This window comes from Sceloporus undulatus, chromosome 2 (genome assembly GCF_019175285.1).
Source record: "Sceloporus undulatus isolate JIND9_A2432 ecotype Alabama chromosome 2, SceUnd_v1.1, whole genome shotgun sequence".
NCBI classification, from domain to species: domain Eukaryota; kingdom Metazoa; phylum Chordata; class Lepidosauria; order Squamata; family Phrynosomatidae; genus Sceloporus; species Sceloporus undulatus.
The window spans coordinates 140734099-140758765 of NC_056523.1; the positions used below are offsets into that span (position 1 = coordinate 140734099).

The following is a 24667-nucleotide window of genomic DNA, read 5'->3' on the forward strand; positions in this document are numbered from 1 at the left end:
TAGAAAAAGAGTTTAAAAATTGTGTCAAGAAGAAGCTAGATTCAAAATATAAAAAGCTGATGGTTTATGTTAAGAGGCAATACAAATACAAAACTTTGGGGAAGCCTTTTGTTAATAGATTAGTGCGTAAATTTAATATATTGGTGTTATATGTTTTAGTATTGTAGAATATTGTTTTGTTTGTCTTGTTTTGTTTTGGTATATGTGATTCACATCTCTGTATATTTGATATAATAATAAAAATTAAAAAAAAAAAGCCAAGTAGACTAGCAGTTGAATCTTTCTTCAACACTGACAACGGGAGAGCTGTTGCCCAAAATGCTGGGGTCCAGGAAAGACACCCACAAATGAATATGTTTTAGGGGAATTTGGTACTTAGCTCAAAAGAAAGTTATAGTACAGCTGGGGTAACAGGCAGCTGTGTTGTTAAACTTTGCAGGTCTTCTTTCAGTGACTCTAAAAGCACAACCAATATTTTCCTTCTCCTTCTCCTCCTCACTTTTACCTGTCTCTATTGTAAAGCTCCATTTAGTTGTCCCCTTCCTGAAAACACATTGCTGAATACCCTCTGAATCCTTTTCTCATTGAAATTTTTTTTGTCTGATTTTTCAGGCACACTCTTGTCTACTTTTGATATGAATCAAGTATGAAAGGACATTCATTTCTTAGCTTCTTATTTGGCATTGCAAGTTCAGACTGAGACTCAACCTCTTTTTCCAGTCTTTCCAGGCTTGATCCAAAGCAACTTCTGAACCTTTAGACTGGCAATATTGTTTGGATGATAGTTGTAGTCCCACAGCATCTGGAAAGCCTCAAGTTGCTCCTCCCTTTCTAACCTCTGAATTCATAGGTTTCATGGTACCCTTCAGATCCCGACAAATAGAGATCCAGAACCCAGAGGAAGGCAGTGAGAAAACCCTCTCCCATGTCCTCCCTAGGCTGCCTAGTGGAACTAAGAGAAGAGAAGAGACATGCAAAATACTACTCTCCAGGAATCAGTCATGGTATCACCATGTTTCAAAAATCCTGGGTATGTTTACTGTATTAAATTCCACTATCCAAATCAACTTGATGCTTTTATTTTAAGCGAAGACTTCACAGAGCTCTAGACAGTCTGCACCTTTCTCTCCTGAAGCCAAAAGATAACAACGGTGTTGCCCTTAACTAGTTACTGGCTTCTTCCAGGGAGCCCAACACACACAGAGACACATAGGCACACCGACACACATTCTAGTGGCACTCTCATATTGTGGCCTTCCTTCCCTGCTGCCTTTCATCTGATTCCACCAACCTTGCAAAATATTGCGGACAGAAAGAGACAACAGGGTTTCACCAACAGTCACACCTCTGCTCTCCACACTGCCTGTGACTTTCAGAAGAAAAGTCTGACTGTCACAGCATTGCTAACTGGGCAGGGAAAGGAGAAGTGGTTGGGGTCTGCTTACCATAAAGCATATGGTATGCAAATATTAGAGGGAAGCACTTGCTGAAAAGGAAGTAGATTTCTCTGACACTATTCAAAAGAGAAGGTGCAGAAGACTCAGGAGAATGCAAGCCTGTGAGGATGGACAGGCTGCTGCTATGGCACTTAACAGCAGGGCCCCTCTTCCTTCTAGTAGGTAAGATGGCTGTGTTTGTCTGTTTAGCCTTAGGAGATGTGGAAGACCTGCAGCTAAGGGTTTTTTGTCTTAACAGCTTGAAGGTGATATATCTTACAATAAGACACAAGAAACTGATGCAAACATATTCTATGTTAAGAAGCAAATCAAGTTAGTGAACCTAACTATATCTATTGTTTTATTTTCTTCCCCCTTTTGTTTTTGTTTTTTAAACAGAATTTGGCACCTTCTGCAATTGCAAGGCAGTGTAGAACATGGGCATACAGAAGTTAGTTCTGGCTCTCCTGGTAGATCCCTGGAGGGCTGGAGCAGGTTACTGATTCCCAATTGTTGAACAAGGGCAGCTGCAATGAAAAGACTTCCCAATCCATCTAGATTGTTTTGATGAGATGAAGGTAGTGCTTTAGGCCTAGGGAAATTAGGAGTGGAAGTACTGTGAGCACAGCTCAGTTCTAGTACTAAGCAAAGTAAAGTAAATTCTAGCTAACAATTACTTAATGTTATTGTTAAGCTTTAACTGATTCTTTATGGACCTTATCACACTGGAGAGATCCCTCTGAGAAATGAGATTTAAACTAGATTTAAATTTTTAAAAAACTGCAAATGTGTGAAGTGTCAGACGATGTCATTGTTAAAGTGAAAGAACATGAAGTCAAACCGAAGGTAAAGCAGAGAAAAAAGGCAGCTTTTTTACATTCAGAACTTCCCAAAAGTAAGAAGCTGCCATTTTTCTCCATTTTATCTTTAACTTCACGTTATTTCACTTTAGCAGGAATGTAGTGTGATAAACTTCCCACATTTGTGGTTTTTTAAATTTAAATTTAGTTTAAATCCTGTTTCAAATGAAATAAATAAATAAATAAATAAATAAATGTTTTGCCCATGCTATCTGGTGAATTTCAGAGTTCTAGTAAAAGCAACAATGTAGATCTTTTATTGATGTTTCTATTTACATTTCACACACACCCCTGGGTTTATGAATGTCTGTCTCCATGACTACAAAGATGAGAGTAGAACCCCAAAAAAGCCAAAGCCGAACAAAACACATTCATTTTTAAAGTTCTGGGAGACTTCTTGTGTTTCCTGCCACAGAATGACACAGTTACCCCTCAGTGTGAAAGCAGACCTTGCAAGTCCAATGCTTGCCCATCACAGTGCAGGAAGTCCATTGGAAAGGAATCGGGACAGTTTCCTCCTCACAGCAATAGCACTAGCTGTGATGCTAGTAACTGATACAATTTATTTTACAAAAGTCATGGCGAGAGGCAGCAGAAAGAGCTTTGCACCAGGAAGACCAGTCCTCTTTTTGTCATCTTGATGTCCTAATTTCAACCATTTCCTCACATTATCTCTTGTGAATCAGAGGAGTGACAAAATGATGACTAGATCAGAGTACAAGCACTTGCAGTCTGGTTGATTCCACTCCCAACAAATCCTTACAAAAATGTTCTAGAAAACTTCAGAGAATTATTGAGAAAGTTCTTTTTAAAAAGTTCTTTCTTGTGCAAAAGGGGGGAAAGGAATTTTAGGAAACCAAGAAAATATTCAGGGAATGGTGTGGCTGGAGCATCTGCTCTTTGTTTTATGAAGCAACTGTAAAGCTGTGTCTGCCACGCAACCTGTCCCGCATACTATAAACTAGCCTGTTGCCCTCTTGTGTGGTGGAGGAACATATCTCACTTCTCATGCTGAAATAACATTTAGCTGCTGATGGAGTCAGCTTCTGGGTATGGAGTGGAGGGGCATGCCATCTTGTTCTTTACTTCAGCAGTAAAATGTCCTGGGCCAGGCCTGAAGATAAATCACACTGTCTGAAGAATATTCTTTGCTTTTAGAGTAATCAATAAGTACTATTCAATATGGATCATTACAGGATTATCATATGCCTCTCTTCGCTCACACACACACACACACACACACACACACACACATTTGCTAATGTGGACATAATGTCATTTTCATGATACTTATTTTCCCATTCACACTGCTGGGACGCTGACAACTTTTTACTGTATATGACTCTGACAGCAATTAGCTATAAACTAACAAATCTTTGAAAGAAATAAAATAAACTTCTATTATTTTATGAAACATGTACATTTCAATGACAATATATGATAGTAAATATGATATAGAGTATGATAATGTATGATATTAAATATGATATTAGGCCTATATTTTTCATGAAGGTCTGACTCTAAAGGAATATGAAAATAATGTGAACAATAATAATGTAAACTATAGATTTGCAATATTAAGCCTAATTTACCAGGAACCAGATGAACTCTGGAATAAAGCCAGGGACACTGTCAGGAATGAATGCAAAAAGGCACTATCTTCAGCCAAAAAGAAAGAGAAGCTTCAATGGATGTCGGATTAAACTCTTCAAGCAGTTTAAGATAGATGAGAAGCAAAAGTAAAAGGTGACAGAAACAGAGTCAGAATCCTGAATGCAACTGTTCAGTGATTTGTGCACAGCGACATGGAGAACTACTATAATAATCAATGCAGAGAAATAGAAAAGACAACAACAAAAAAAGAAGAACAAGAGGCCTCTTCCACAAAATCAGAGAAATTAAAGGAACTTTTAAACAAATCATGGGGGTGCTATGTGAATGGCACAGTGTTACCCCAAAATCTGGGGTCCCAGGAGGGCACCCACAGATAATATTTCATAGGGTAATTAATATAGCTCAATTAAAAGTATCCTTTGTATAACAGTTCCAAACCACATAGAATTCCAGAGGCAATTCCAAATAAGCTTCTTAAAGTTTTGTTAGTGAAATAATCATCACACATGCAAACATTCTCTCATGCACACACACAAGAACTAATGAAGCAAAGATGGAAGGAACAGAGACTTTGAGGGTTGCTAAGGCGATACTACACCTTTCCTGAAGTATAGTTCCAATTGAGACGCATCCAGATGACTCAATAGCTGCCACAGCAAGTGAGGGTGACCTGCTTATTGAGAAGTCTAGCAAAGGTTGGGAAAATGTCCTGTCCTGGTCTAGAAACTAGACCAATTTTGTAGTACTGAAGCACTTACATTTATATCTAGAAATGGCTCCTAAGGGCAGGACATTAGGCGTTGATGGGCTTAAACGACTTTCCCAAGAGAGAAGAATGGGGTGCAATGTGCAATAATGACTGGACAATCAGTGTAAATGTTCTCAAATGAAAAGAGTTTCATTCTCAGAAGGAAACTCCCTTTGTCTATGATATGCAAGTAATCTTGCAGTCTAACTCACTGTCACCTCTCCTTAGTCTAGGGATTATGCTGGTTCTAATCTTGAGAGATCCCATCATGGCTGCCTTGGGCTTCTCCCATGGTCAGCTTTCCAGTTCAACCTGGTATATCTAGTTTCCTGTTCTGGGGAACCCCTGTTTAGGCTGCTTGCCTAAAACATCCCTTCTGATATTAAATTGATATCAGGCTCACAGAGAGGTAACAGAGGGATGGTCCTTGCATTATAAGGGGAACACATTAGATGATCAAGTAGAAATAAAAAGATGATGGAAACAATATACAGAAGAACTATATAAAAGAGATGATAGAATGGCAAATTCGTTCAAGGAAGAACCATTTGAAGATGGACCTTCAATTTTAGAAAGGGAAGTGGAATCTGCACTCAGGGCATTTGGGGAAAATAAATCACAAGGAACAGATGGCATACCAATAGAACTGCTTCAAGCTACAGAGACAAATTCTACTCTAGTTTTATCTAAAATATGTCAACAAATATGAAAGACAAAATAATGGCTCACAGACTGGAAATGCTCAATCTAAGGCCCAGTACAGATGGCCCAAAAGGGGCAGGTCTGTGGCGCCCCTTTCTACACCAGATTGGGACTAGGGCAGCCTTACTGGCAGCCCCTGTGGCCCCAATCAGGCTCTTTTCCAAGCCATGGGAAAGCAGCAAAATGCTGCATTCCCCCGGACACCCCAACAGGCACAGCCACGGCTACATTCCCGTGACAATCTAGTTGCCATGGGAACAAAGCTCATGCCCAAAAGCTCCTTTCTGCACCACAGATAGGGCGCAGCAAGCGCCCTCCAGTGGTGCAGTGACATCACACACGTGCCGGGTTGTGTGGAGGCGGCACATGTATAATGCCATCATCCCGCACTATGTATGGACGGCACACCTTCAAAACGGACTGTCCATACAAACTAGGGCTGGGTAGTGTGCGGTTGCTGTGCACTCCCCAGCCCTAGTTTTGGCCTGAGGACAGCACTTCTGCACTGTCTGTATCGGGCCTATATTCCATTCCACAAGAAAGGAGACACCAGGGATTGCAATAATCACAGAACCATTGCATTAATGTCACATGTGAGCAAAGTGATGTTTAAAATTCTACAGCAAAGACTTTTATTATATATGGAGAGTGAAATGCCAGATGTCAAAGCTGGATTCTGGAAAGGAAGAGGCACTAGTGATCATATTGCAAAAATACATTGGATAATAGAGTACACCAAAGAATTTCAGAAAAAAATCAGTCTGTGCTTTATAGATTACAGTATAGCAAAGCCTTTGACTGACTAGATCATGAAAAGCTATGAATTACTCTTTAAAAAATGAATGTGTCACAATACTTGATCATTGTGATGTGAAACCTATACACAGGACAAGAAGTTACAGTTAGGACAAAATATGGGAAATTGAATGGCTTCCAATTGGCAAGTGGCTCAGGCAAGGCTGCATTCTATCACCTTGTTTAACTTGTGTCATACATAAAACAGGATTAGACTTGGAGGAAGAAGGGATGAAAATTTGGGGAAGAACATTAACCATTGGAGATATACTGATGACACCCTACTACAGGTGGAAGGTAGCAAAGACTTGGACTGATTGCTGAAGAAAGTAAGGAAGAAAGTGGAAAGGCAGATTTACAACTGAACGTAAAGAAAACAAATATGGTGACCAGAGATTACTTAAATGACTTCAAAACAGATGACGAAGGCACTGAAATAGTTCAGGATTTTCCATACCTGGGCTCAATCATTAATTAGAATGGACGCTGTAATCAAGAAACCAGAATTAGATCAGGACTTGGAAGGGTAGCTATGAAGGAACCAGACAAGATCCTGATGTGTAAAGATATCTGTTGAATACAAAAGTTAAGCTTGTCCATGCCATCCTATTTCCCATTTCTATGTATGGTTGTAGAAGCTGGACAGTGAAGAAAGCAGGTAGGAGGAGAATCAGCTCATTTGAGATGTAGTGCTGCAGAACAGTTCTACAGATACTGTGGACTTCTAAAAGACAAATAAATGGATCCTAGAGCAAATCAAGCCTGAAGATTTGCTAGGAGCCATGATGACTAAACTGAGGCTGTTTCTTGTATTTGCACATACTTCCCCCCCCCCCCGACATTCTGCAAAGCAAGGGGTCTCCACTGTACATTTATACCCCACCTTTTCTCCAATGTGCTCACAATAGTGTACATGGCTCTCTTCCTCCCCTTCTATCATCACAACAACCCTATGAAGTAGGTCAGTTTAAGAGTGATACCAATTTACCAAAGTGTATTGCTCATATAAGCAACTATATAGAAACTGCTAGCTATGTATCCTGGATAGCCAAGTGATTTGAGAATTTCCTGCTTTGCAAAGAAGGTTCACAGCTTGAACTATTGACTCAGTTTGTATTCATTCTGTTTTTCAGGTTTCACATCTGCTCTGGAAGGCCCTAAAGAGTTGGCTGGATTTCTTGGCAGGCCACTGTCTGTGGTATGTAGATATACCAAAGGCTATGAAGACTATGCTAAATATTGGTGCCAAGGAGACAGCTGGCGTTCATGTAAGACAGTTGTTAAAACTGGTGGAACAGAGGCAGAGGCGAAGGCTGGCAGAACCTTTATCAAGGACAATAGAACAAGTCTTCATTTCACAGTGACTCTAGAGAAACTCACCGAGGAAGATGCTGGGACTTACTGGTGTGCCATAGAAAGAACAGGAAGTGATCCTGGATTCCTTGTAACTATTACTGTTCTTCCAGGTGAGTTCCCATTCCCAAACTCTACAGTAAATCAAAGACAAATGAAATTAAAAGGAGAAGAAAGTCCTAGGGCTCATTTGCTAAGAACGAATGTTACTTCTAGGTAGGAACTGTATCTCTGAGGAGAGACTCTACTGAGATTATGCGCTAGAACAGAAGATAATTACTGGACATGAATATTTTGGTGATTTTCTACTTTTCAGAATCAGGTTTTTTTTGTAACCAGCAGCAAAAAAGGTGATAAATGAGAAACTTAAAACATAAACTTTGTTTTATGATATCACAGGGTATGGATGTATTAGTAGTATACACACTAGGAAAAGCGCTGTGTGAAGAATTTCCACTTATCACAGAATATGGGTTCCTGTCAGTTACTGCCTATTTCCTTCAGTAAACTAGTCTTCTGTAAGATAACAGTAAAACCTTTATTCAGCAACCAAGACAAAGTTAACAGCTTGACTTCTGCAGACAGAACTGCCATAACCTCCCTACGCACGCACGCACGCACACGTACACACACACACACACACACACACCAGGTTTCATGGGTTTTTATTTCATTGGCCCATTCCTCAAAACATTCCTTCATCTGCTCTCTCTCCCATTCACACCTCCTTTTCTCACACTCCAGCCATTCTTTCCATGGTGTTTATCACATGGAGGTTTTGCAGCTTTTTGCAGCTCAGGTCCGACATGACTGCGGGTCCAACAATGCAAATTCACGTGATAACATGATGTATTATCACATGTGATTACTTTCTATGGGAGCTCCTTCCGTGGCACTTCTGCAGTGAATCCAAAGTGACTCCCCATTTTGGTGAATTTGATAAAAAGTGAATTCACAGAATTCGCATTCAAGCTCACTTCGATTTCACTCCAAATGGTCTGGTGTGGAATGCAACTTTCCTTTCCTCCCGGTACACCCCCCCCCCCAAACCTCCAAAGAGGCAAATTTCCCATGATGCTGCACTGCAATTTTGCCCCAATTGCTTCCGTTGCTTGGAAGGGTAGATGACAAGGATGGAGCGAACAGGAGGCTATGGGGAGAGATGGGAGCAACAGAGGGGGGCCATTGGAAGCTGAGGAGAGCAACAAACTCCAGTTCCCAGAATTCCATAGCCTCAAACCAAGGACCCCACAACAAATTCCAACTCCTAGAATTCCATAGCACTGAGCCAGGACAGTGAAAGTGGAGTCAAATCTGATCATTTCCTAAGTGCGGATGCAACCTAAGGGAAGGCAACTGTTACAAAGGTAGGAGAGTGGATTGGATTCAGGGAGGTGGCATGGAGAATAATTATAATAATTATAATTTAAAAAACCCCAAAATGTTTTAATAATAATAATAATAATAATAATAATAATAATAATAATAATAATATGTAATAATAATAATAATAATAATAATAATAATAATAATAATAATAATAATAAGTTATTAGTTTGCTGAGGCACCAGAGCTCTCTGGCAGAGAAGGCTCAATGTCTCAGGAGACTACAGTTTCCAAAATTCCATAGCACTGAGCCAGGACAGTGAAAGTGGAGTTAAACCAAATTATCTCCCAGTGCAGATGCAGCCTAAGAGAAGGCAACTGTTACAAAGGGAAGGAAAGTGGATTGGATTCAGGGAGGTGGTACTTTAGGGAGCATAGAGAATAAGGGAAACCAGAACATTTCTGCACTCCTTCAAAATGGGTCTCCTTCAGATCCAAAGGATTTATTTCCAAGTAAACCTGCAACTTCTACACTGATTATTTTGCAGTAAATAATAATAATAATTCAATAATAATAATAATAATAAATGGATGGAGCTCTGACAAAGAGGATAGATATAGATGTGGCTGAAATGGATGAGGAGAATGATAGGAAAATAGATGTAGATAGATGTAGCTGAAATGGATGGGGAGATGACAGGAGTATAGATGTAGATGTGGCTAAAATAGATGAGCAGAATGACAGGAGAATAGATATAGATGTTGCTGAAATAGGTGAGGAGAATGACAGGAAAATAGATGTAAATGTGGCTGAAATGGATGAGGAGAATGACAGGAGGATAGATGTAGATAGATGTGTCTGAAATGGATGAGGAGAATGACAGAAGAATAGATGTAGATGTGGCTGAAATGGATGAGAGAATGACAGGAGAATAGATGTAGATGTGGCTGAAATGGATGAAGAGAATGACAGGAGAATAGATGTGGATCTGTATGAAATGGATGGGGGCTCTGACACAGAGGACCCCTTTGAATTTGGCTGCCAGGGATGGGAAAATAGAAGGGAGGAAGAAACATGAAGCAGTCATTCACGTGAAAGTGGAGCCAGACTCCCTTCTTAACCCCAGAAGTGCAAAGGTTCAGGATGCATTCAGACCCCCACTGAGCATGCGCAAGGGTCCCAGTTCGAATCGTTGAATACACATGGTATGCACCGATGTGGTAATACAATGTGCACTCACTCCTCTTTGCATGAATCCGCATCACGTGACTTGCCTTGGATTCGACCCCCCCCCCGATTCGGAAGGGCAACGGAAGGGCAACCAGGTGTGATAAAACATTCACGTTACGACATGAATTCACATAGCTGAACCAGGAATCACCCCGGATCTGAGCTGCAAAAACCTCCATGTGATAAACACCAGAGAGACTGACCTTGGAGCTAGTAAGTGTAGCACCACTCCCATACACATCATTATCCAACCAGACATCCTTTTCCCCCCGCCATCTAAAAGTACACCATATCCCATCACACACTAATAAATATCCCTGCATTACATTATATTGAATATCACTATGACACTACTTAAACCTAGTATTTCAGCAATAACATTTCATAGTGAGATTGAATTTATCAGCTGAGGAAATGTATGAGAAGGTCCTAGTGTTTGTTGTTGTTATGTTGGTTTTTGTTTTATTTTTTAAAGATCTCCAAACAATGTTTCTTTTGTTCCAGACTACTTTCTGGCAATTTCTAGCATGAACTGCAATATTTTACTTCCACTCTAGAGTGGATTTTGTTTTAGTTGTGAAAGATATTGAAACCTTAGGTTTGCTTTCCCTCTCCTCTCCTCTTTTCTTTTTGAGTTATACAAAATGTCCCCTTCAGATCATAGGACCACTTCAGGGAATCACACCCCAGTTTGTATTTAGCATTTGGAAGAAGCTTCATGTGGATCCAAGAAATTCCTATAAACAGCACCCTACTAAATAGAATGATTGGACACAAAGTCAAACCCTGGTAAAACCCAAGGGGCTATATAGCAAGATTGCACACCTCTTTAGACCAATTTGGAAGAGTTCTGTGAGAGTAATTGGTCACTCAACATGTTGAAGAATGTGCCTGCAATACAGTAAATCTTTAAGCTCTTTTCCTGTAGCTTGCATCCATTGTTCCATGTCCTAGGCTCTGGAGCAGCAGAAAACAAGCTTGCTCCATCCTCAATGGGACATCCCTTCAAATATTTAAAGGGGACTATCTTATCACCTTTTAACCTTCTTTTCTCCAGGTTAAACATCCCCAGCTCCTTAAGTTGCTCCTCATAGGGCATGGTTTCCAGACCTTTCACTATTTTGGTTGCCTTCCTCTGGCCATGCTCCCTGCTTCTGAACATCCTTTTTGAATTGTGGTGCCCAGAAGTGGACACAGTATTCCAGGTGAGGCCTGACCAAAGCAGAATAGAGTGGCACTATTACTTCCCTTGCTATAGACACTATACGTCTATTGATGCTGCCTAGAATTGCATTGGCTTTTTTAGCTGCAACATCACACTGTTGATTCCTGTTCAACTTGTGGTCTACTAGGACTCCTAGATCCCTTTCACATGTAGTCTTGTCAAGCCAGATGTCCTCCATCCTATATCTATGCATTTCATTTTTTCTGTCTTAGTATAGTACTTTACATTTCTCCCTGTTGATTTTTTTAAAAGTTTTAGTCCAGCTTTCTAATCTATTAAGGTCATTTTTACTTGTGATCCTGTCCTCTGGAGTACTAGCTATTCCTCCTAATTTGGTGTCATCTGAAAGTTTGATAACCATGCCTTTTATTCCTTCATCCAAGTCATTGATAAAAATGTTGAATAACACTGGTCCAGGACAGAAAGAACCCTATGGCACCCCACGGGTCACTTCTCTCCATGATGAAGACAAGTCACTGCTGACTGGTTGAACGTTTAGGTTCAGCCAGTCAGCCAATTACAAATCCATTTAACAGTTGCACTGTCTAGCCCACATTTTACTAGCTTGTTCACAAGAATATAATGGTGGATTTTGTTGAAGGCCTTACTAAAATCAATATATGCTACATCCACAGAATTCCCTCCAACTACCAAGCTGGTAATTTTATCAAAAAAGGAGATAAGATTAATCTGGCATTTGGCATGACTTGTTTTTGAGAAACCCACATTGACTTTTTGTGACTATAGCATTCCTTTCTAAATGCATACAGACCCTCTGTTTAATAATAAGTTTTATTTATAAACCGCTTTTCTGCAGTGATCAAAGTGGTGTACAGATAGAAATTGCAATAACCAAATACAAAATACAGACTAAAAATTGCAATACATAAATAAAACTTCAATAAAAACATTAAAATTATACAAATTAAAACCATTACATCAAATCCAAGCTAGCTGAGTGCAGTCGATAATACAGTACATATAGGGGGGAGTCACATGATATCAAAGAGCATCTGGGAAGGCTTGCCGAAACAAGAAGGTCTTAAGTCTCTTTTTAAAGAGATCCAGGGAGGTGGTGGAGCGGAGCTCATCGGGAAGGATGTTCCAGATCCTAGGGGCTTAGAATCTGTGCGAGAATCTTTCCTGCTATTGATCTCAGGCTAACTGGGCAGTAATTGCTTGGGTACTCTTTTTTTACTTTTTTGAAGATGAAGGGCAACATTTGCCCTTCTCCCATCTGCTGGTACTTTTCCTGTTCTCCAGGAGTTATCAAGGATTATTGCCAGCAGCTCTGAGATTATTTCTGCCAGTTCTTTTAATACCTTTGGATGTAGTTATGGTGGTCCTGGAGACTTGAATTAATTTAGATTAACCAGGTGTTACTGTACTACCTTTTTACTTATTCTGTGCTACATTTCATCTCTGGTCTATTTTCCTCAGGTTGACTACCCTTTTTCTTTTCTGAGAAGACTGAAGCAAGGAAGGTGTTGAGTAGTTTTGCCTTTGCTCTGTTAGCATTATGTCGTCTTCTCCACACAAGGGGTCTGCCATTTCCTTTTTCTTCCTTTTGTTACGAGCATACCAAAAAAGGCCTTTTTATTCTTACCTCTCTAGCAAGCCTGAGCTCATTTTGCGCTTTAGCTTTTTTGACTTTCTCCCTACACATGCTAGCTAGTTGTTTGAATTCCTCTTTGATAATTTCCCCCCCTTTCCATTTCTTGTACACCTTTCCATTTCTTGTACATGGTCCTTTTAAATGTAGCTCAGTTGCATGTTCTTTAGTCATCCATCCTGGCTTCTTGAGACACCTCCCATTTTTCCTTCTCATTGGAACTGTTTGAAATTGTGCCTAGTATCTCCTTTTGTGGAAACTCCCATCCATCCTGAACTCCTTTCTCTTTTACTATTCCTGACCATGAGATCACCCCCAGTATTTCCCTAAGGAGTTTATCAGACAAGGGAAATTGGAAGTATAATCCAATGGCAATCTGAACGCAATCTGAATGCAACATTATTGCATGATAGACCACCACACGCAAATTCAGGCAATGGGATGTCAGTCCGAGTGCTATCATGGGGTTTCACATTATTCCGTGATAGACTGCCACACACAAATTCAGGCAATGGCATGCTATTTTTGGGCAATGGGGAGCCAGTTTAAATGCAATGAGCATTCACGTAATTTCGCTAAACTAGCGACTTTACGTGAATGTTTTCTGGCCCCACTTTCTTTTCATTTTAAATGAAGAGAAATTCCTCATGTGTGATAAACTCCTAAGTTTACTGATATCAGCTTTCCTAAAGTCTAAAATGTGTGTTTGACTATGCTTGGCTTCTCCTTTCCACTGTATAACATACTCCAAGAGAACGCGATCAGGTTTTGTGTAAAATCTCCCCTTCCAGAATCAGCTGCCTAAACAATTGTTTTATGTTTGTTCATGATAAAGCCTCCTCTGAACAGCTACCCCCTTCTACACATTTCTTCTTTATAGTAAATTAGCACCCAGCATGCTCTGATGTCCTACCACACTCACTCATGTCCTGCTTTCTCCTTACCATACTTACTCCAAAATACCAATTTATAATACATCATATGAACTGTAGGATGTATACAACCATGTATAACAGTCAGCAACACATGGGTCATTGTTATTCTCTGAACCTTGAGGAATACTGAAAGAAAGTCCCAAGAGGCATCCTGTTATTGCTAAACAAAGGTCTGAACCCTGCTCTGAGTCTTGTTCCATACATGCAGAATAGCTGAAAAGTTTATATTTAACATATATGAAGTGAACTTAGATCTGGGTTCATACCCTTGTTTAGTGAATAACCTATGTCTCACTGACTTCTGTAAAGAAATAACTACCCCAGAAATGTTCTGTTTTCCATTCTTTGAGTTCTGAACTGATGGAATTCTGGCAGAAAATTTTCAGAAGTTGGTAGGGAAGAGGAGGAAATAGTATTTAGGCCCACATCTCATTGTTCATCCCGTATAAATTAATCAGATTTATGTACATTTTGATTCAAAAGGTTAATCAAGATGTAATAAATCTAATTGAATGGGCCTACTACGAAGATTGAAACAATCTAGAGAGCCAGTATGGCGTAGTGGTTTGAGTGTTGCACTAGAACTCTAGAGACCAGACTTCAATTCCCTGTTTGACCATTGGATAACCTTGGACAAGACATATGCTTTCAGCCTCAGGAGAAGGCAATGGCAAATCTCCGCTGAAGAAATCTGGTCAAGAAAACCCTATGATAGGTTTTCCTTAGGGTCGCCATAAGTCAGAAACAGAAATGACTTGAAAGCACACAACAACAACAACAACAAACAATGGGTCTACTCTATTTGGGTCTTAGCAACAGATTTTGCTTTCTCTCAGCTTTTATTTTGGAACCATTTCTGCTGAGATTAGTTACCATTCTAAGCATGGACTCATTGCCAAAGGACTTTGAAGCACTAAACTAACATTCAAACCATACAGTTAAAGAACACTTTGTGGCGGCAACACTGTGCACTGCCATCAGTCTAGGAAATGAGATATATCTTAGGGTGCATCTGCACTGTAGAAATAATATACTGTAGTTTGACACCACTTTAAGTATTGTAGTTGTAAGATGCAGAGTATGTAAATGGTGTGATAGGATTAATGGGTAGACATTATTATTGGAAGATATTATGTTAGAGTATGTATGTTTTTAAGGGAAGACATGTTTATGTGTTAGTTGGTATGAATTATATGTTATGAACATTATGATTGTTGTGCTATTTTTATATGTTTAATAAAAATATTTTTAAAGTATTGTAGCTCAGTCCTATGGAATCTTGGGATTTGTAATTTTACAAGATCTTCAGCTTTCTCTGGCAAAGAGTGCTAGTGCCTCACAAAACTAGAAATCCCAGAATTCTGTAAGATGGAGCCATGGTAGTTAAAGTGGTGTCAAACTTCATTCTTTCTACAGTGTATATGCACCACCAGTTTCAGGAAGTAAATAAACAAAAATAATAGGAGCATAATGAAGGTACTAGGTGTAATTGTGCATTCCTTGTAGTATTACATAAAAATATACTTAATAATTAGAATCTGAGATTTAAATAATTAAAGTTTTATTAGTTAAACTATATAGAAGAATGTTCCTCAAGTCCCTGGTTAGAAAACAACACAGTATAAATGTTTAAAATAACTTCATCTGCAAGGATCCATTTTTAATGGATTCTCTTTTCTGTTTGTGCCATATATTTTGTATAAGCAAGGAGTACAAAAACTGAAACACAGGGATGAAATTCAAAAGTGGACACATATATGGCCTAATGGATCATGAGTTACATTTCTGTACAGAAGAAGAGGATTGTGAATATTATTGTCTGCTTTATTCCTTTCAGGTTATTTATCTGGACTGCTGGGTAGCAATAAAAGCACAAGGAGTTAGCCCTTGTGTGTGTTGTCTGCCCTATGTTACCGCACATATGACTTTGGCCCAAGACAGATGGGCAGGAAGCACCGTTGTTGGGCCAAAACTAGGGTTTGGGAGCATGCAGCATTTGCATGCTCCTGAACTCTAGCATATGGCGGTGGCACCATCATGGAGGTAACCCGCCCATACATGGGCCACCATGATGACGCAAGCGCAGTGTGGTGTCTGCATATTGTGGTGCTGCGCTTGTGTCATGGACACACCACAGTGTGCTAATGGTGCATTGATGGCGGTGCCCACGCTTGTCAAAAAGGACCTGCGTTTAGTGGCTTCTTTTTGGTGTGGAGGGAGTCCATGCAGTTTGGTTGCTGCAGGCTCCCTTGAGAACAAAAACAGGCAGCTCCAGACCACCCTTTTGGGGCAGTCTGTCGAGCCCCTTAGAATCCTATCTCTTTGGGATTCTCACACACACAAAAATAGAAATAACAGCCTCAGCCACAGTAGTGAAACAGGGCAGTTATATCCTATATTTGCAGTCATTGCAGAGAACCTGACATTGGAAGATACTGAGCAATAATAGTGTGGGCAGTGTATGGAGGTGATGATATCTTGCCTCTGTGAATGTCTCTGACTTTCTGATATAGGTTTGAAAGTGAACAGTGGACTCGTGGCTTTCAAACCTGTGTTTTTGGTTATAAAATGTAAGAAAAAAAATGGGAGACTCAGAAGTCCTGACAGTGCTCTAATTCTGGGTTTTTCTTTTAGCACCTACTACCATAGCTGTAACTACTACCAGTGTTCCCACAGAACCCATTTTCCCTATCAAAACAACAGAGAGCTCTCCAGGGTAAGTATGGACACATACATCACAATGGATACAAGTACTGAACAACAAACAGAAATGCCAGTCCAGGGAAATCTAAGGGTCCATATTTGGTTTCTAGTTCCCTGTTGTATTTTGTTAGTGTTCTTGTTGCCTCTGACACAATGCACATTCTGCGCAAAGTGAATGGCCTGCTAAACACCAAGTAATACATGCAGGATATTTCACATGTCAGCTTCAGTCCAGCATTCAGCTGATGAGCTTTGCTTCCATTTATTGGGGGCATGGCCAATTTGGCTTGGCATCACCAATGACATAGCTCTTCACAGAAGGAGAGGGAGAAAGGAACCATCCTCTTGATCCCAGTCCCTCCTCTGGAGGAACCTTCTGAGCTCCCATCCAGTCAGAACAGATACAAGGCAGGCATTCACTTAACCATCCTGAACTGTATGCCATACAACCCAAAACATGTACATAAAAATCTCATGTCCATTCACCCTGTTTTGTCCCAGGTCTGGTCTCCATGACAACTTGACAATCCTGTTACCCACTGTGTTTCTAATACTGGTGGCCATCTTAACAGGAGCACTACTGCTAATGTGGAGGCTAAAGAAGCAAAAAGGTATGTAGAGACGTAAGAATAACTCCTGTGTGTGTCTTTTCTTCCTCTGTCTCACCACTGCCCTTTCTGGTTTCCTCCATATTCCCTTCCTAGCCATTTGACCTTTGAGCGAGCTCCTTCAAATATCCAGAGATGCATCAGCTATAGGGGGTTAGTATTAGGCACAAACCACTCTTGCTGACAGAAATCCCCTTTGACCAGCATACCGCTCTTCTGCTGAATGTAGGGTTGCCAGGTGAAACAAAGAACAGGGCTTTTGTCCCTTCAGTGGTTGGGAGGAACAAGAAATTTCAGCAACTGTTATTTGCCTGAAATTCCCATAGCTAGACACAAACTGGTGACATTGCCCATTGAGACACCTGGAGCGCTAAGATGGATCTCAGTGGAACATTTCCTCAGTCTCTGTCTAGCTATGGAGACACAACCAATGCCAAATGCTAAATCCAATTGTTGATCCCAACTAGGGTAGAGCCATTGAATCAGTCATTGAGTGATAAGCCATTTATTCAGTGGCTAAAATCATGCTTGTGCAGCACACCAGCAGCTGCACATTTTCCAGAGAGATGCAGCAATGGCAAGGGAAGGCAGACAAAATCTGGTGGTTCAGAGCAGATAATTTCTCCAATCCCTGCCTTCTTTCCTTCATGACAGTAGCTCACCCTGGTTTCCCCCCCCCACCTGATGTCTTTACAGCCTATGCCTGCATAGTTATGCTAGCATACTCAATATGTTTCAAGCCAAGGGTCTACTCCTTTTAGGAGTTGGATTTAAGCCACTGTGTTGACATACTTGAATATGGATACAGCTATTGCAATGAGTAAAACATTTCTTCAAGAATAGCAACTCAGTACATATAGTACTGGGTAGTCTATTTATTGTTTTGTACTGGAGGTGCAGGAGGTATTTGTTTTCTTTTATTATAAGATGAGGCTACAGTTGGCCCTCCAGATCCATGGATTCTGAATCCATGGATTCAACCATCCATGATTTGATACTAGTAAGTAAGTAAGTAAGTAAGTAAATAAATAAATAAATAAATAAAATCCACAAATCAAACTTTGATTTTGCCATTTTATATATAGGACACCATTTTACTGCCACACTGTATATAATGGGATGTGAGAATCCATGGATTTTTGTATCCATGGGTGTCCTGGTATCAAACCCCAGTGAATACCAAGGGCCCACTGTGTCTGGAAAATGGGTTATACATTCTTGCATAATGAAGCACACATAACAGTACAACTTCCTCACAGACAAAGCAGATTTTGAAATAAGATTGTTGGTTGGGTCATAGATACTCAGACAGAGGTATAGGAAGGAAATGTAAGAACACAACTGAAAGATTTCTTTTAAAATGCTCAACAGTCTGGCTCAGTCCAGGCCAATATAGGGACTAGGTTGAAAGAAGCTATTACATTTTCCCCAGAAGAACCACCCAAATCTCCTTCGCGAAACTCTCTCTACCTTTGAGAACTACCTTTGTAGACATTCCAGAACTAGTACATTAAAGTAATACATTAAAAGCAATACTGTTACTCATTACTGTTTTTAGTTACTGCGTCCAACAACTTTACTTTTCAGCATTATAACAGCAATATTAATGTTAAGGTTCTTTGCATAGCAGGTAACACATTTTTTTATTGCAGAAATGTTATAGAGGGGATTGTGCAGGGTTTGTGGCTGGTTTTAAGGGTTCTTTCTGTTAAAGAAATAATGTCTGAAGTCATGTATTAATAATATGTTCTGTTACTTGCTAGTCATGTAACTTGTTACTTGTGTACTGATCTTATATTACTCATGAAAAGGAAACAAAGAGTGTTGCTTTTAAAAGAAATGTTGCTGAGCTCTGGGACATTAATCTAGAGGTATTCTTGCTTCTCAAAATGTTAATTTTATTTTTTCTACTGATCTGATTTTCTAAAATATATAGCTGGTCATGTTGCACCAGTGCCTTACAGCTATTTATCTTTGCAGCTGCCAAAACGTGTAAAGATATTCCGCTGCCTATGGTAAGCAAGTACAGGGCTGTTTTCTTTTTTCTCTCTCATTGTGTAGTATGTATACCCCCCCCCACACACACACACCTCCAACCTCCTTGACTTTGCAGAGCATCTCCATATTTAGTTGTTTGGACACTTAAAAATAAGCAAGCAAAAATTACTTAGACATAAATAAATGATGGGGATATGGATGAATGGACATTTTATTTTATTAGGGAAGGTTTTAAAATTAGAAACTTCCCTGGAAAGAAAAGCAATGCAAAGAGATTCCAGATAAGGGATATACTAAAGCAAGTGAGTGCTCTGTTTAAGTAGTGTGCAATGCAGTGGCATCCTAAGGAAGATGCCCTGGCTGCTCTTCCTTCCTTGTGATCATGCTTAGTGACTCACTTTCATTTCCACTATGGAATCTTTAGTCCCTTTTTACCCCCACCATAGCTTTCTGCACGCATTGTGTGGGTGGAGGGCCTGGGAACATAGGTGCTGTCAGTGTACCTCCTGAAATCCTACATTGAATTGGACAATCTGAAGTGGACTTATAGATGAGTTTACCTGGAAAGTTTCAGAAGTTTAAGACATAGCCATATTAGTCTGGAAAATCAGTATGCAAAGGGATCTTGTAGCACCTTTGAAACTAACTGAAAGAGAGAAGTTGGTAGCATGAGCTTTCCTAGACTTCAATGCACCTGAGGAAGTAGACTCAAGGTTATGAAAGCTCATGCTATCAACTTCTCTTTTTCAGTTAGATTCAAAGTTGCTACGATCCCCTTGAAGACTTAGAACATTCTCCATAATCAGGAACCTGGCTTTATTAGGTTTCTGAATCATGGGCAAGCTACTCTGTGCACCCCACAGAAAGCTTATAGCGGGAATCCCTCCACCTCCCACCACACTCGTCCTTCACACCTTTCTGCTCAACATGTTTTCATTCCAGCTTAGCTACCAGCTTGCCATGCTGTACTTAGAGACCTCTGCTATCAAATATGTACTATGAGCCTCAGGGCTGTCTCTTCCACTTACAGGCCTGACAGAAAAAAAGCAGGGTCTCAGGCAGACAATTTTGGTGTCATGAACAAGGAGTTGATTGCTACACAATTATTATTATATTTTTAATTGCCAGGAATAAGGGGAGGTGTTTATAGGATTTTCTGCTTCACATGCTACAATAACTTTGGCTAATTGTAGGTATTATGTTTATGTTTACTGAAATGGTGAGGTACACCATTTATTTCACCATCCCAAGCAGCAAAATATCTTGGGATTGCCCTGTCTTCTGAGCTCCCTTTTTTGGAAATGCACAAAAGTTCTGGATCCTAGATAACAGAATTGCATTCCTGAGAACATACTGCAAATGTGTAGTCTGCTGAGATCAGGCCAAAGATAAAAAATGTTGGTTTATTTTCAGTCTCTTTTTGATTTATTCTCAGTCTCCTAGACCTACAGAAGGGAATACTTCAGAAACAGTTTTGAATCCAAGATTTAGACACCACCACAAGGCAGCTCCGTCCAATATCAACCAAGTCATGAACAACCACCCAGCAGAAGTGGAATACACAGCTGTCGCAATAGGAGTACCAACTGCTGCTGCGTCATCACAGGTCCTTTCCCTCTCCCCATTAGTATGATTTGCCAGGGTTTTTCATTTTTAAAAAATCCTGCCTTTGACTCTTGATGTATGTTAGGGACAATGCATAAAAATATTATGTTTATCAGTTATCCACATTACAAAGGAGACAGTTTTGGGAAGAAGCCTTTTTTGCTGAAACATTTCTCTCTCTCTCTCTCTCGCACGCACACACACCTGGGAACATAAATTCCAGTGTAGTTCTCCAAATGGTACAAATGACAAACATGCACATGTGTTTTCTGTCATTATTATTATTGTTATTCTATGCCAGTGATGGAGAACCTTTTACAGACTGAGTGCCCAAACTGCAACCCAGACCCCACTTATTTATTGCAAAGTGCCACGTCCCACTGGCTTTCTAGTAAGAAACTCTGGCAAACTCTGTCCAAGGGCGATAGCATGTGTGCCCACTGAGAGGACTCTGAGTGCCACCTCTGGCACGCGTGCCATAGGTTCGCCATCACTGTTCTATGCCTTCAAGCTGAACTCTAACTTATGGTGATCCTATCATAGGGTTTTCTTGACAAGATAATACATTAACAACAAGATGGAAACTACAGGAAAAGAGAGTCAACCTAAACATTAGGAGGAACTTCCTAACAGTAAGAGCTGTTTGAAGTAGAACCCACTCCCTTGGGGTGTGGTGGAGTCTCTTTCTTTGGAGATCTTGAACCAGAGGCTGGATGGCCATCTGTCAGTGATGCTTTGATTGTGAGTTCCTGCATGGCAGGGGTTGGATTGGATGGCCCTTGTGGTCTCTTCCAGCTTTATGATTCTATGAACAGCAACAGCAACAGCAGCAGTTTATTCAAACGAGGTTGGCTACTTCCTTCTAAGTAACTTTATTATACCCAGGTTCACCCAATGAGTTTCCATAGCTGAGCAAGGATTTGAACCCTAGTCTTCTAGGGTTACCATCCACTACATCACACTCACTTACTGATTTCTCTAGTCTAGATCTAATTCACTAATTAAAACATTCTTCTTCCACTCTTGCCTTGGCTTTTATAGAAATAGCTATTCTCCTTTTCTTTGCACAGTATGTCATATTATGCAATAACAGTATGGAGGGAATCAGAATCAAGACCTTGCAGTGCAGAAGTGATAGCAATATATTGGCAGTACAAACAATTAAATCTGATGCCCCAAACCAGGGTTGGGCATCTGGGGGAGACTATGGGATTGCATTAACCTCCCTAGGAGACCTCAGAAGCTGATCCCTCTCCCAATTGCATTCTACTGTGGAGTGTGTTTTGCCCCTAAATACCTTTTCACAATATTTTTGAGCCCTTCAGGGCCATTTTAAGCCTAGGAGAGGTAGCTTATTCTACTTCTCCTTCTTTGCAACATGAGGTGACTAGAAGACATTTCCTGACCTTTTATTGTAATTAGAAGATGGCCTCTTCTGGTACTAAAAGGGCCCAAAGTTAGCCAAAAGAATACCCCCCCCCCTAAAAAAAAATCCCACCCTATATCCCCAAGGCAGCATTTAGAAGGGCGGGAAAGAGACAGAAGTAACCTGAGAATAAAGGAGAAAAGAGGGAGGAGGATTGAGAAACTGGGAAATTTGAAAAGCAGCTGAAAAAATGGGATGACATAGCATTAATTAAGATTGTCCCTGCCAAATCAGAACACTTGTAGGGTATGTGGTCCTCAATCTGCAATATTCTTACTGCTGTATCATCTTCTCACTAACCAGTAATCAATGTGCTGTGTCTTAATTTTCTAGGTTCACACCAATGCAGAAAACATTTCTTATGCTACCTTGAGGTTTTCTATGCCGGATGAGCAAGCTACATATGCCAATGTATAGTATACATTCGATCCAACCCTGACTGCAAGAGAGTTCTGTGAACAGAAGAAAGAGATGGAATCTTCTTCGGGGGACCCTTTCTTCTTTTTCCTCCTTACAGAATGGGCCATTGTAACACTTACCAGTGGGTTGCTACAGACACTTGTCTGCGACGAGATACACATTTGCAGAAGGAACCCACACAGAATGCCACTGTCATGATAAACCAACTTAAAGTACATCTCAGCTCAAACTTCTAAGCCAATCTTTCCCAAATCAGCATACCTCAGGTATATGAGAATACAATTCCCATCCTCCCCAGCCAACATGACTGTGCTGACTGGGGGGTGATAGGAAATGTAACCCAGCACATCTGGGGGAGCACCGCTCTTTGCAGGGTACCCTGATCAATTGTGATGCTTCCATAGGCCTCACAAGGTTTCTAGAACCTAAGCAGTACAGGGATTTATGTTCTGCAGTAATATTGCATGATCACTGTGCAGCTGGATTAACTGGTTAGTGGGGGGGGGGGAGTCCTGTGAGTCAAATTGCTTCTGTAAGATCACTTTTTATATCGGAGTCCATGTGGTACAGATGTTGCCTGTGATCTAGCTGTGTCCCTCTGTATGTTTCTAACTGCAGTCCTTGTCTTTTTCAGAATAGCTGCTAGGGAAATTCTCATGGGGGGAAGTATTTTAAGTCAAGGAAGGCAAGTGGCTTCTGATGGTGAGAATAAATCAAGAGCTACTGTTTGAAAGAAAAGGAATAAGAAATGCTGAGCCTGGAGGCTTTTTTTGCCACAATGGTGAGGAGGAGAGCTTTTTAGTGTTACATGCTTCATTTTGGTGTCTGGGGGACTGAAGCGTTCTGCTGAGAACGTAGAAACGTGAAGGCAGGAATGCTCAAGAAGAGACTGCATGCAAATATTCATTGTGTACCCTTGAATTTCCTTGTTGTCATTGGGAACACGTTTGTGTTAAGCTGTAGCTTTTTTGTGTTTGAAAAGGGTACTGAATCTTGTGAATGGCCTCCCAGGAATACTTGTTGTGGCATGGAAAATTTTAAAATCTGAACCAGCAAAGAGCGGTTACTCTTAAAGGACAAGGATGTTCCTACTCCGTGAAGCTGCAGCAAAGGGAGAAGAGAAAAATACAGGGACCACATTCCGTTAACCCTTCCCTAGTCTTTCCCTAATCCATCTGCTTTGGTTGCCATCCAGGCACAGCCGGTCTGTGAGTCCAGAGCAAGAAAGAGCATGAAAGCGGGGCCATTCCATCAGTTGCAGTGCAAGAGGAACAACATTTGGCTATCCCTTCCTTTGAACTACTTTTCCCTTCCAGGTGGCCATTCTAGGAACCTACTAGCTAAAAACCAGTGCCTATGTGAGCTAGTGTTCCCTCTTCCCACCCAATCCTTTTTTTTCTCACCATGTCATTTAAGTGATAAAAGCTGATATTAGATTAAGAATTGTTTTGTTGTGGATCTTTGTAAGTCAGTCTGGGAGACTTTTGTGATTGAACAGCAAGGGGAAATATTTTAAATAAATCATCTCACAATATTCCTTGAACCCATTTCTTAAACATATATTTTCTGAATTTTAAAAACAAAAGTAAAACTCCAGTTCAAGGTGAAGGATTATATGAGACAATCCCTCTGATACTCCACTGAACACATATGGAATTGACAGCCCAGTGCAGTGCATCCTTCCTGAGATGTAGCTGTCACAAATTTTAGATCCACATAGGCTGGGGGTTCTGGGACTTGTTGTCCAGAAGGTAACTCTTCTGAGCTCTGGGATTGCTGCCTGGGTCTGGGAGATAGGAATCAGTTGAATTCCTTCCATGACAAGAAGGTTTGAGACCTTCAGTAGAACCTGGACCACTTGATGGCACTGTTTTGCAAAATTGGATTCATTTGCCACAGCTCAAAAATCTTCAGAGATTCATAGAGAAAAACAAGTTTAAGGTGACAGTGCTACACACATTTACATGGAAGTAAATTCACTGAATTCAATGGGGCTTACTTCTATATAGGAACGTGCTGCATGTTTCTTTCTGTCTGCAAATAATATAAAGTTTGCAAGCATCCAGAGCT

The 24667-nt window shown here is 40.4% G+C and overlaps 2 protein-coding genes across 3 annotated transcripts in view; one reads left to right on the forward strand and one right to left on the reverse strand.

The window, feature by feature from the left end:
- The window catches only part of RAB37 (RAB37, member RAS oncogene family), a 105083-nt gene that overhangs the window by 56307 nt on the left and 24109 nt on the right, over nucleotides 1–24667 (reverse strand). The window lies entirely within an intron of this gene.
- On the forward strand, nucleotides 1400–24120 carry CD300LF (CD300 molecule like family member f). The gene is made up of 7 exons (XM_042449969.1): nucleotides 1400–1619; nucleotides 7289–7621; nucleotides 16472–16553; nucleotides 17042–17151; nucleotides 19129–19163; nucleotides 20582–20752; nucleotides 22511–24120. Exons 1-7 carry the CDS (start codon nucleotides 1565–1567, stop codon nucleotides 22592–22594), a joined length of 870 nt encoding a protein of 289 aa, XP_042305903.1. The 5' UTR covers nucleotides 1400–1564; the 3' UTR covers nucleotides 22595–24120.